Below are 13792 nucleotides of genomic sequence, written 5' to 3' on the forward strand. Positions count from 1 at the left end.
GTGTCTGTAAGCCTTACCTACTGTCTACCAGTGTCACATAGTCTCATTTGTGTTTGTAGCTATGTATGTACTGTATGTCAGAAAGACCGTATGCCTCTGAACACTGCAGAATCACGCCTTCCTCTTTCCTGCTTTATTTTCCACCCTTTATCTGGTGCTGCTGTCACATAAATCAAAGACATTCTGAGACTCAGAAATTCAGATTTTTATGACTCCTGCTAAAACACTCACCGAACGTTGTTGTACAGTGTGTTTTTCATGCACTACACTTCCCTAAAGACTCCTCAATCAGTGTATATACACAACAGTCCAAAACATGACTCATTTGACCTTTGAAAAGGTATTCTGAATCCTGATTTGCCCAGCGGTGTCTTTTAAATCCTAAACCACATTCTTAAAATCTTATTCTACTAATTACCTTCCCTTATCCTCCTATTCAACATTTTAATGTCTCTGATTCTCTGTACTGTAATTCTGTTCTTATAATGTGCTTTCTGTGAATGAACCTCCTTCCAGTTTGCAGTACACGAGTAAATCGAGTCGTGTAAATGTGGGTGCTAATGTTAAAAACAGGTTGTGATCCCAAACTTCTCTTTGATATAAGTCCAGTTGGCCTTTTTGTGTGTGTATATGTATGCATGTGTGTTGCAATTTCTGATTTTGAACAAAAGTGGTGCGTGCTGCAAATGTGAGGTTGGTACAGTCACAAAATAAAAACGTTTGTGTGTTTTATTGTTTTTTGGATGTTCAGTTGGAACAATAGGGGAAGAAAAATATACTGAATGAGTTTTATTGTATTTTCATTTATTGAATAGTTCAGACTAATTACTAAAAAACAGCAACTCATGATGTTGTTAAACTGAATGAATGATGCACAGGATAAAACTCTTTTTTTTGAAAGTCATGATCCGCTTAAATCAGCCAGAAAATGACTCATATTTCCTACAGGATGTTTTGGACCTTTCCCCCTCCTCTCTTTGTCATCCTGACCTTCTGTTTCCTTGTCTTTCTTCACCCCATCCTTTCATCTCTCTATCCCTCCAATGCCCACTAGATTTTATTGTTATTGCTTTAGTTTTATCTATCTATCTATCTATCTATCTATCTATCTATCTATCTATCTATCTATCTATCTATCTATCTATCTATCTATCTATCTATCTATTGTTCTATCATTCTATCATGCTAATATAAATGCCAAGTGACTTTAGTACCTGGTTACAGATTTGACTGCTTCTATAATTTCACCTTCATCTTTTTATCTCTTAGAGGACCAGAGAATCTCATTCTCTGCCTGTGTTTTTGAACCCAGACCTTTCACCTCTAACTTTTGCCCCTCAGGTGATTCGCAAGGGCTGGTTAACCATCACCAACATCAGTCTGATCAAAGGAGGCGCCAAGGAGTACTGGTTCATGCTCACAGCAGAGAGTCTGTCCTGGTTTAAAGATGATGAAGTGAGTAAATGAATAAGAAAATGTAATTCATTCATTTAATGATGATCATGGGAAAATGCATTTTTCAGTGCTCTGCCTAAAGTTCCCTGTCAGGTTGTGGTGGAATTCATTGGCCGTTCTCTGTGTCAGTCATACTGTGTGGCCTGTCAGTCGGGCTGCCATCTGTCTGCCTGTCTGTGCCTGCTGTACAGGTGCAGGAAGTTCTGCACAGCAAGTGTAGACAGGCAGACAGACAACGCTCTCAGTCAGTGGCAGCACAGCCTGCTCCTCCCGACCGGAAGCCGGAAGCAAAGCAGCTAGGGAGGACAAAAAAATAATGGGTTACTAATATACAAACATGCATGCCCTCTAAATGCGTTTCTATTCACATAATTGCATTTTCATGCTTCTCTCATTCCATTTATAATTTTCTTAAGATAAACCAATAATTGTTTGCTAAGATTTTAAATTGACACAGAAAATGCATAGTACTCAATGCATATAGTAATGTAAATGCATTAGCTCATTGCAATATTAGAAAACTCTTATATTTCAATCTTTAATTTCTTCTTTTGTTGAATCCCTCTTTTCCTCCTTTGCTTCTTATATTACTTGCTCCCTTTTCCTGGTATACCCCCACCATCTCTCACTGTCCACTGGGAATTAAGGCATTTGGTCTGGATCACCCTGACATAGCTGGAAGCCCCCCAAGTCAAACTAACACACAAACACACACACACACACACACACACACACACACACACTCAGGCACACATGGATATTGATATACACAGAATCTTAAACACACACAGACGTAGACACACTTATGCTTACCAGTCGTCCTGACTGCCAAATGCATGCGACTATATAAGCAAACATTAATTTTAATGAATACTGAAACTGAAAACCCGCCCGGCACTTTAAACAGAGGAATTCGTATAAACACTGGTATATTTTTTTGAAACTCACACATCTTCAGGCTCAAAATATTCAAATGCAAACACATCTAAACTCTGAATTATAAACTCTGTTGGTATTTAGATTAAAATGATGGCTTATTTTAAAATTAGCACTGAATTTAACATGAGTTTTTAAATATTAGAGGACTTCAGAAGTTGGCCGGCTTTACAGCTGTTCTGGCTTTACTCATGTTACACTGAATCCATTATTTCTTTTGAAAAAAATTAGCATGTGCATTATTTTTCTAGGATTTTCAATTCAAGAATTACATTTAAACTTGACATTCAATAAAAAAAATAAAAAAAATATTATATATATTTGACACTTTTTTCGATATATCCATCTCTTCTTGTGTCTATCTTCTTTACTTTCTCTTCATTTCATTCTTTCTCTGTGGTTGGCAGTCTCACTGGGGCCATACACATTCCTGGGTGGAAAATTGTAAGACTTTGTCCAAACACCATCCAGTCTCCTAGAGCCTGCTGAAAGAAAGAGAAGAGAGGAAAGAGGTATAGAGACAACCCCTCACCCATTTGGAGCAGATTACATCGCAATGTGCACATACACATTCTTCAAATCACTTCTTTACCCTTAAAAGCTTCAGTTGTACTTCGGTAAAAACTGGCATCAGATGTTCCCTTCCTTTCTTTAAATCCGTCTCCGTTCTGATGGCCTTCATAGGCCGAGACTGCTGGTTTGGGTTAATCAGCACCCAACATTAAACAGACACACATTCCTGCAATCTTCCATCTCTCTCTTTCTAAGAGGGAAAACAGATGACTTTCACCTTAATTGCTGTCTTTTCACCTCTTGTCTATGTTGTGCAAGTTAGCATGCATAAATGCAATGATTATGCTTAGATCTGGAAAATCATTTATCAAAACCTACGAAGGGCCTTCTGCACATCTCAAGACAGTTCAACGGAGAACTAGCCAGACACTTGGAGCTTTGATATAAACCATATGCGTGCACAGCCTAAGTACATACGTGTTTACGGTAATGACAACTAGAACAGTTTTAGCTAGATTTAGCCAGGTTTAGCTATACAAAATGTGACTGATGGGATGTATATGCTGCCTATCCAGTGGATGATCATCTAAATTCAAGCTGTCAATCGTCTTCTGTGTCATTACCGCCAACTTTGTGTCCACAGAGACATGCAGTATCAACACTGGTGTAGATAACAAACCAAACATAGCAGAGTCTGATTTTTCACCTGCAGTCGCTGAGTTTGTGTGTTTTTGCTGAAGTTTGCGTCGGTTCTCCAGCGATGTGAGTCCATGCACAGTCTAACCAATGTGCAGACTACTGTACACCAGTATGATCCTGAACAGGTAGTCTGAACACTGGGATGACAGAGCAGGAGATAGTTCCAACCCTCTCTCTCACTCTCTTTCTCTCTCTCTCTCTTTTCACCTCTTTTTCTTTATCTACTTCAAACACTCAGTCCAGCCCTGCTGGCCTCGACCTTCACAGGAGGCGGCAGAAGATGCAAAATAAACAGGACAGAAATAGACTCCATTGCTTCTATCTCATTCTCAGTTGGGATGACGCCGATGTAGAGGTCGGAGAGAGGCGCTCCAGACGTCCGTTTACCCGTTTTTTGACTTTCTTGGTTCCGTCCCGTCCCAGGCTGCCGCTTTCCCACGTCGGTTTGCAGTATCCAGCCTTGACGTGGCACATTCGCTCCCACAGCCGCCTATCTGGCAGGACGTTCATTTAAGGCATAGCAAAAAAGAGGGAATGAAGAGTCAGAGAAGGAAGGAGAGATAGAGAGAGAGAGAGAAGAGAGGGAGGGACCCCACTGGCCATATAAGGATTGACGGGACCCTTGGGGAATAAACTTTTGGAGTGGTCCGTTGTTTCTCAATTCCTCTCTTTCTTTCGATCTTTTGGTCTGAATCTCTGCTGTCTTTCTCCCTCTGTCCTCTCTCGGTACTCCCAGCCATCCTACGGACTTCCCTGTCCCATCTCTTTCTCTCTCTCTCTCTCTCTCTCTCTCTCACTCGCTCTCTCTCACTCTCTCACTCTCTCACTAAAGCGGTACCAGATGTTGTATTCTTAAAGCCAGCCTGTCATTTCTAACTTTTTTTTCAGCCTCTAAAAACTTAGGCAGGAAGTGGGCCCCTCTGGAATGAAAAAAGAGAGCAAGTTTTTGAGGGGAGCAAAAAAGGAGGGGTGCAAGGAGACAAGGAGGACAACGAGAGATAGTGTAGTAGTAGTTTAAAGGAATAGTTTCCCAAAAAGTAAAAAATCTGTTATTGTTTGCTTACCCTCATTCATACAAATGAATTGTACAAAATGAGGGTAATATAGAATTGTTGCACCACTCATTGATAATTCATAGTGATCAGGGCCTGTCAAGCACCACAAAGAAAAATAAAAGTGCTCCAAACAACTGCTCCATAAAAGTGTGCAATATTCAAAGTCTTATAAAAACAGTTAATACGTTTTTGTTGGAAGATGTATACTGTAAAGAAAGAAAAAAAAAAAGAATATATATACATTTTAAAAAGTTATTATTCTTGTGATGCAAAGCTAAATTTTCAGCGTCATTACTCCAACCTTCAGTATCACATGGTCAGAAATCGTTCTGATTTAATGCTCAACTAACATTTCTGATCATGCTTATGTACAAACCGATTCCAAATTTCAAGTTGGGACACTGTACAAATTGTGAAATTGAGTAAAAAAGGAATGGAATAACTTACAAATCTCATAAACTTTTATTTTATTCACAATATAATTTAGATAACATTAAATGTTGAAAGTGACATTTTGAAATGTCATGCCAAATATTGGCTCATTTTGGATTTCATGAGAGCTACACATTCCAAAAAAGTTGGGACAGGAAGCAATAAGAGGCCGGAAAAGTTAAATGTACAGCTGGAGCACCAATTTGTAATTTATTAGGTCAATTGGCAACATGATTGGGTATAAAAAGAGCATCTCAGAGTGGCAGTGTCTCTCAGAAGTCAAGATGGGCAGAGGATCACCAATTCCTCCAATGCTGCGGCAAAAAATAGTGGAGCAATATCAGAAACCAGTTTCTCAGAGAAAAAAATGTAAAGAATTTGAAGTTATCATCATCTACAGTGCATAATATCTTCCAAAGATTCAGAGAATCTGGAACAATCTCTGTGCGTAAGGGTCAAGGCCGGAAAACCATACTGGATGGCCATGATCTTCGGGCCCTTAGACTACACTGCATCACATACATGAATGCTACTGTATGGAAATCAATAACATTGGCTCAGGAATACTTCCAGAAAACATTTTCGTGAACACATTCCACTGTCCCATTCACCGTTTCTGGCTAAAACTCCATAGGTGCAGGCGTTTTCTCTGGGCCAAGGCTCATTTAAAATGGAATGTGGCAAAGTGGAAAACTGTTCTGTGGTCAGACGAATAAAAATTTGAAGTTCTTTTTAGAAAACTGGGATGCCATGTCATCCGGACTGAAGAGGACAAGGACAACCCAAGTTGTTATTAGCTCTCAGTTCAGAAGCCTGCATCTCTGATGGTATGGGGTTGCATGAGTGTGTGTGGCATGGGCAGCTTACACATCTGGAAAGGCACCATCAATGCTGAAAGGAATATCCAAGTTCTAGAACAACATATGCTCCCATCCAGACGTCGTCTCTTTCAGGGAAGAACTTTCACCCATAGAAAACTTTTGGCGCATCATAAAGAGGAAGATGCGACAAAGAAGACCTAAGACAGCTGAGCAACTAGAAGCCTGTATTAGACAAGAATGGGACAACATTCCTATTCCTAAACTTGAGCAACTTGTCTGCTCAGTCCCCAGACGTTTGCAGACTGTTATAAAAAGAAGAGGAGATGCCACACATTGGTAAACATGGCCTTGTCCCAACTTTTGTGCGATGTGTTGATGCCATGAAATTTAAAATCAACTTAGTTTTCCCATAAAATTATACATTTTCTCAGTTTAAACATTTGACATGTCATCTATGTTGTATTCTGAATAAAATATTGAAATTTGAAACTTCCACATCATTCGGGTTTGTAGAAAACGACATTTATTTGTATAATAAATTTTAGTATGGTAAATTACTCACAGAAAGAAATCGTACTTCGTTTTAGAAGTCTTAAACTATTGTTTTAGTCTTAAAATGTAGTGCATGAAATGTATGGACCACTTTATTTAGTTTGTTCTTTTGTTGCCTGTCAATTCTTAGAAGGCATTTTTTTTTTTTTTTTTTTTTACTGTTCTTTAAAATCTGAAAACAATTAGGTTTTGGAACATTGTTAGATGGCCTAGTTGATTTGCAGAAAATATTCCATTCCAAGAAAATTCCTATGCATGCACTCCGTCAGACTCAATCACCGATAGCAGCATCATTAGGATCTTTTTCCCATTCTGTTTTTCATTTTTCCTCTTTTTAGAGTGTTTCCCGCACACTTTCATCTCTAGTTCTTTTCTTTCTCTCCCACATCTCCGTTCCGTTATTTGCAATGTAATCCAAGCCATTTCCTGAGACCCCAGCCCCTCCTGTACAGACAGAGGGAGGAGAGAGGTGGAAGGGGGGAGCTCTTTTTCTTTTCTCCTCTTTTTTTCAGATGAAATGTTGTGTTTTAGAGCCTTGGTCCAAATAATGACTTCCACATGTGGGCCCTCACTCTCTATCTCTCAATTCCTCATTCTTTTTCCTTCTTAATTTTTCAATCCTTTACTCAAAGAGTGAAAACTTGTGGCTTCTCTCATGTGCATGTTTTTTTTGTTTTGTCCTGGGCCTCAAGCCATCCTGAGGATGATCACATGGATCTACAGTAGATTATTTTTTATTTCTATGCTCTTGGATTTTTTCCTAATAGTTATATTCCCTAATTCACACCATTTCAGAATTTCAGTTAAAGAGATAGTTCAGCTGAAAATGAAAATGAATGTCATTATTTAGTCATACTGATGTTGTTCAAAGCCTGTATAATTGTCTTTCTTCTGTGGAACACAAAAGGAGGAATGTGCTTGTCACTCTTTTCCATACAATTGCAATGATCTTGGGTTGAAACTTTCAAGGCTAAAAACAATGCAAAACACTTGAAGTTTCATAATAGTGCTCCATACAACTTGGTTGCTAGAAGTTTTCTGGAGCTACAGTGAAATCTAAACATCCAACCTTGTTCTCCTTTCCTCTTACAAATCAAGGCAAAAAAAAAAAATATCCATTTATGTTAAAGGTTCTTCATGGATCCATCAAAGCCACCAATGTGAAAAACATATGTATTTTTAAGACCATCTTCATGAGTTTATGAGAGATGTCTGATTTTTCTGAAAGTTGTTTTGAATCAGATCTTTTCAATTAATTGGTTGATCTACTAAAGTTATCTGAATGATTTGTTCATGAATTGGACTGATCCAGTTCAGTGATTCATTGGATCACTAGATGGACCGATTATCCATAAATAATGACTTTGTGACAGTTTTGAAGATGTAAATCTCCAGTCCACATTCAGTGTAATTGAATGAAAAAGAACAACCATTACTGTCTTAATAATTTCTTCATTTGTGTCCCACAAAAGACAATGTCACAGACTGACATAAGGGTAAATTAAGACAAAACTTATTTGGGACCCCAATTTTTAAAAACTCTTAATACAGTTGGTTAACACTGTACTAAATCTTATCAGGATCTTTACTGGCTGTTTCTCTAAACTTTGCCATGTTTGAATGCTAAAAAGGAACCAAGGCATGCTGGTAGGTAGCTCAGTAAGACTGAAGATGTCCGTTGTCTGTCTCATTTTCAAGGAAAAAGAGAAGAAATACATGCTTCCTCTGGACAACCTGAAGGTGCGAGACATAGAAAAGGGCTTCATGTCCAGCAAGCATGTCTTTGCCATCTTTAACACAGAGCAGAGGTCAGTTATAGCACCTACATACACTACAAAAAAGAAAATGTATTTTCATATTATTTTTTTAATGAACTTTAAAATTATGGAAAGACCAAACACTCAGAGTACACGCCGTATGAAGTAGACTTAAATTGTAGACACAGCTATCAAAGAATTCAACTCCTCTGAGTGACCGGTGTGTGTGTGTGTGTGTGTGTGTGCTCTTGTTTTTGTGACATATATCAGGACACAACTTTGTATAATGACATGGGTATGAAACAAGTATTACAAGGAGAGGGTGACTTATGAGGACATAACCCATGTGCCCATTTTTCAAAATGCTTATAAATCATACAGAATTAGTTTTTTTTTTTGAGAAAGTAAAAATGCACAAAGTTTCCTGTGAGGATTAGGGTTAGGTGTAGGGTTGGTGTAGGGCCATAGTGTATACAGTTTGAATACTACAGTATTGTTTGAATTTACAGTATAAAAACCATTTTGCCTATGGGATGTCCCCACTTCTCACAAAAACAAACGTGTGTGTGTGTATGTGTGTGAGGGTGTGCGTTCTGCGATTAGCAGACAAGCAAGAAACAATCCAGTAAACTGTCTGCACATATTACAACCAAATTTCATGGCTTTATTGTCCCACTGGGCATTAAAAGGATCGACATATTGTAAAGAACTATTAAAGGTTAGTTCACTCAAAAATGTAAATTAGCCCATGCAGTACTCACCCTCAAGGCATCCTAGGTGTATATTATTTCTTAGACTTACTTATTTCAGCTGAATTCAATTGGAGTTATATTGAAAAAAAAGTCTCGCTCTTCCAAGCTTTATAATGGCAATTTGTGGGAGTTTCTGTTCAACAGTCCAAAAGAAGTGCAATGAAGTGCGTCCATAGTGTACTTGAATAAAGGAATCCATGAATAAAGGAAGGTAGAGATTCGATGCTTTTTGTAAAAAAAATAAATAAATAAAAAATCCATATTTAAAGTGTAAAAAAACTTTTCTCTCACTTCCGCTAGCGGACATGCATGGAAGCCATTCCGGGTGGATAACATAGGACTTATGCATAGCGCATGTGCTGGTGATTTGTGATGAACATGGAAGCACAGAGAGAACAAAACAAAACACCAATCACAAATTAGAAGTACAAAACGAAGATTTAAGAAAAATGAAGAAAAATAAAAATGTCAAAGGATTTCGATATAAGCCCAGAGGAGAACGGTTTTTCTTTGCTAAAGTAAGGAAACTTTGCTTATATGCTCTTGTAAACAAACTCACGAGACTAGCACATCTCAGAGGCACATGCACTATGCATAAGTCCTATGTGAAGAGCTTTGGGTGGATTCGTCTGAAAGAAGAAAGTCAAATACACCTAGGATGCTTTAGAGCAGGGGTTCCCAAACTTTTTAGCCCGCGACCCCATGATAAATGCGCTGCTGCCCCGCGACCCCCCCCCCCCCCCCAAAAAAAACACCTCTCGTCGCGTGAAATGTACAGCAAATCGATTTTATGCCCAGTCTCAAAGCACACGAAGTTATATTTTATTGTTCTGCGTGCAAAATCAGTGTTACAATTCTGCATGAGCTGCTCGATATCCACCTGTTCTCTCTCGGAAAGTAACTGTGCAGCTATGTTGGGTTGAACTCGTTCATTATTCTGCCATCAGGAACCAGTTGAGTAAGTCTGAGCTGCTCACACCCGTGCACGTGCACGCACACACACACACACACACACACACACACACACACACACACACACACACACACACACACACACACACACACACACACACACACACACACACACACACACACTCATGCTAATCCGCTAGATGTGTCACTTTATGCTTTCCATGGTGACGCGTCATTGCTTGTCACGTGACATACCGCAGCAACAACAGAGCTGAATGAATGATCTGCTTTTGTCATTTTTCCTTTTTTATTCAAAATATTAACAAATTTGTTAGATATGGCATGAAATAGCTGATATTCCGATTGTCAAATATGTGTAAGTGTTTTGTTGTTTAAACACCTTTATAACGATCGCGTTAGTTGAGCTGTATGCGCGATGGGCGCCGCCATCTTAGTTTGTGCCGCAGACGCAGTTCAGAGAATCAGATCTGTTGGATTTACAACACGTGAATTCATCCACTTCTCCCGAAATACATAAAAGTAAGTGGCTGGTGAATTGGGAGAATAATGGAGTAAACTTTAAAGTTACTTACACAATGTGTATCTGATATGAATAAAATGTGTCTAATTATAATGAAAAAGATTATTATTGCCTCTTCCTTTGACATCAGTGTGTATTTTACAAACTCTAAATGTATTGTTTTTTCTAGTACTTATATGTCTGAAACCTAAAATAAACATTATGTGGTTGAAAACACTGAAAAGTTGTGATGACAGCTCTGAGCGCACTTGTCTCTGGCTCAGCGCCAGCCAACTCGCGAGAGCACATTTGAATTTCACGTCATGCACTGACCGGTGTGGTCGTACACTCCAGGGACTAGCCTAGACTGATCACACCGGTGTGATCGTACGTGCGATGCGAAAGAGTTAAATTAATTGAAACAAAAATATATAAAGCCTATATCGAAATCATCTCGCGACCCCTGCGCCGGGGTCCCGCGACCCACCGTGGGGTCGCGACCCCTACTTTGGGAACCACTGCTTTAGAGGATAGAGCTTGCATTTCAGCCAGGGTCTGATGGGCCCCAAATTTTTAATGCCCAGTGGGCTGGGCCTCGGGCCTGTTTTAGGCTTCTCCTAATTTTTATATTTTAGACATCCATCAATTAGTGCTGAAAAATAATTGCTGTGCTGGTGGATACAATACGAGATCTTGCTGCCATGACTGTCAAGAGCAACTCGACGGTGTGTAGTGTCCTGCAGCAGCAACAGCATGTGTGCAGTCAACGTTGCTGAAGAGTTGTGCATTTCAAATGCACGCAATAGGCTAAACTTGCCGCAAAGCCCCAGCAAAAGTAATTACCATAAATGTGTTAGGGGGAAATAGTAAGGAGATACTTTAATTATTTACTAATAAACTATTGTTTTCTGAGTCCTGAATCACCATCTCTTCATTAGACATGCCTTTAGAGAGAAGTGCATCTTTACAGATTATGATTATAATGAAAGAGTTTTTGTTTTTGATTTATTTCGATGAGTGCTAATTTAAGGCTTTCTATAGATATATTTATCATGTCTGTGAGGCATGTATTCACTGAGTTTTGATTCATTTTTGCGAAAAGCTTTTGTTCAAGACGAGACAGAAAGTGCATCATGTTTTCTTTATTTTACAAAAGCACAACATTTTGATATTGTGAGTGCACACAAATACAAGTAGACCCTTTACAATTACAGTTACATTTATGTATTATTCTTACCTTTATGAGCAAAATCATGGAATAGGCTATTTTAAGTTGTTTCTACTGAAAAAAAATGCAAGTAATTGCTTTGGCACCTCCATGTCCACTCACCTCACAAACTTGGATATAGCGCACATTTATTATAGCACAGGTTTAACATTAAACATTTTTATATGTTTGAACTGTTTTAGTATATCAACATTTTATTTTAAGCAAGTCGTGATGATTTTAGAAGGCTGAATTGATCAAACCTCTATGATCAGCTCACTGTTTGCCTCACTGTCTCACTGGCTGCTTGGTCATTACTTAAAAAAAGTAAAACTTATATAATGAACAAAAAATGCTCCAAACGTTATTCTAAATTAACTTAATAAAAAAAAAGAAACAAATGATAATCATTTTGCCATTACATACAAAACTTAACTATTTTAATAGACTGAAACAGTCGTATTAGCCGTTTTGGGAGAAGGTGGTAAAAAGACAGGCTTGGGCCAGTAATTCTGATAAGCTGTCTGACACAGGCCGGGCTAGAACCTAAATTTGAGGCCCTTGCAGGGTTCAACTTGAGGGTGAGTAAAGTAATTTTAATTTTTGGGTGAAATAATCCTTTAATATTGTTCAAAGGATTGGTAATTTTGGGGAAAAAGTTATTGTATAGTGTGGGAGTGCCCGCACTTTTTTGTGTGGGGATCTACTTTTCAAATGAAAAACTCACTGAGATCTACCAAGTGATAAATAAATACATAAATAAATAAAAGCTTTTGGGGATATATCTTTATTTTGCATTAATTTAACTTTTTTTTTATATATATATATAAAACATACCAAACAAGACCACCTGATAATGCCAAAGGAATGCATATAAACTACTATGGATCCATTCAAAATCACTACACACCAAAATACTAATGAAAAATTACAACTTTCTCAATGTGTGGAAACTTGATCTAAAGTTAGCTCGATGACATTACTGAATAGTTCTTTTATTAGGACCACTATCTATAATAGATCAGTGGTCAGAACATGCAATTGTGATTATATTTGGAGCATCTGATGACCATATGTACACAAACATCATGACCCTAACAAACTTCTCCAAAACACACAAGAACCTGTTATAAAACATTTGCTGTATACAACTATGTGTATATACTGAACTGTGTTCAATCAGAAATATGATGTTATAGTGATCAGTGCGTGAAAGCACACTGTAACGATATACAAATCTCCATATTCATCGGGAAGAAGGAGGCGGGAACCGGCGCACAATCAAAAACATTTTAATATTCAAAAGTAAATACAAAACAGCGCACCAGCTCCTCACGGACGACTGGTGTGCACAAAATAAAAAGCAAACATAAAATAATGTCCCAGGCCTGGTCCTCTCTCGTCCTTCACTATAGTCGCTCCAGTTTTATATCCTTCCATCTCCTACGTGGGACTCGATACTGGCGGTAGGGCGCAGGTGTAGCTCATCTCCAATCACTACACCTGGCCTCACTCCTCGTTCCCACGCCTCTCGGCCCCGCCCCACTGGCCACATACCCCCATCGCCCCTCGCAGGCCGGGGGGTACCCTCGAGACTGCGCTCTACTCCCCCCCCCCCCTTCCCTCCGGGGGGGACCGCTCACGGGGACCTGCGGGAACCTGGGGGTAGGATAGACGAGGCGAGAGAAAAGGAGATGGAAGGAGGAGCGACAGGGACGAGAGAGGGGAGAGAGGAAAAAAAAAAAAAAATTCCGGTTCCCAGACACACTGCTGCTCGGCCCTCCACCGGCTGGGTGATCTCCTCCGCGGTGCCCGGCGGTGGCACTGGACGGCCCTCGGCGGACGGCACGACACTCCTCTGCCGCCCGGTGGACGGCGACGGCTCCTCCGATTTTGGGCAGCGGCAGGAGTCCCCCGTTCCCTGCCCCTCCGGATACCATCACGGAGGCGGCAGGCTCCGGCCCCCTGGCGAACGGCGCCGACTCCTCCGCTCCCTCACGGACGGCAGCCGCCCCTCCATATCGTGGGCGGCCGGCAGCGAGCTCGCCCATCCCCGGCAACTCGCTCCAGTCCACCGCCTCGAGCGTCCATGGCGGCACATACTTCGCCTGCTCGAGGGCACCGCGGATTCACCACAGCAGCGAGGGATCTTCAGCAGCGCGTCCCTCCTTCTCCCGGGCT

The 13792-nt window shown here is 39.9% G+C and overlaps 1 protein-coding gene across 4 annotated transcripts in view; it reads left to right on the forward strand.

The window, feature by feature from the left end:
- Positions 1-13792, forward strand: part of LOC127983926 (dynamin-2) — a 54706-nt gene that overhangs the window by 24927 nt on the left and 15987 nt on the right. For all 4 annotated transcript variants that reach the window (XM_052586326.1, XM_052586327.1, XM_052586328.1 and 1 more), the window contains 2 exons: positions 1342-1455; positions 8162-8271. In XM_052586326.1, the coding sequence (XP_052442286.1) occupies positions 1342-1455; positions 8162-8271 (224 nt within the window). The remainder of the gene's footprint in view (positions 1-1341; positions 1456-8161; positions 8272-13792) is intronic.

This window comes from Carassius gibelio, chromosome B20 (genome assembly GCF_023724105.1).
Source record: "Carassius gibelio isolate Cgi1373 ecotype wild population from Czech Republic chromosome B20, carGib1.2-hapl.c, whole genome shotgun sequence".
NCBI lineage: Eukaryota > Metazoa > Chordata > Actinopteri > Cypriniformes > Cyprinidae > Carassius > Carassius gibelio.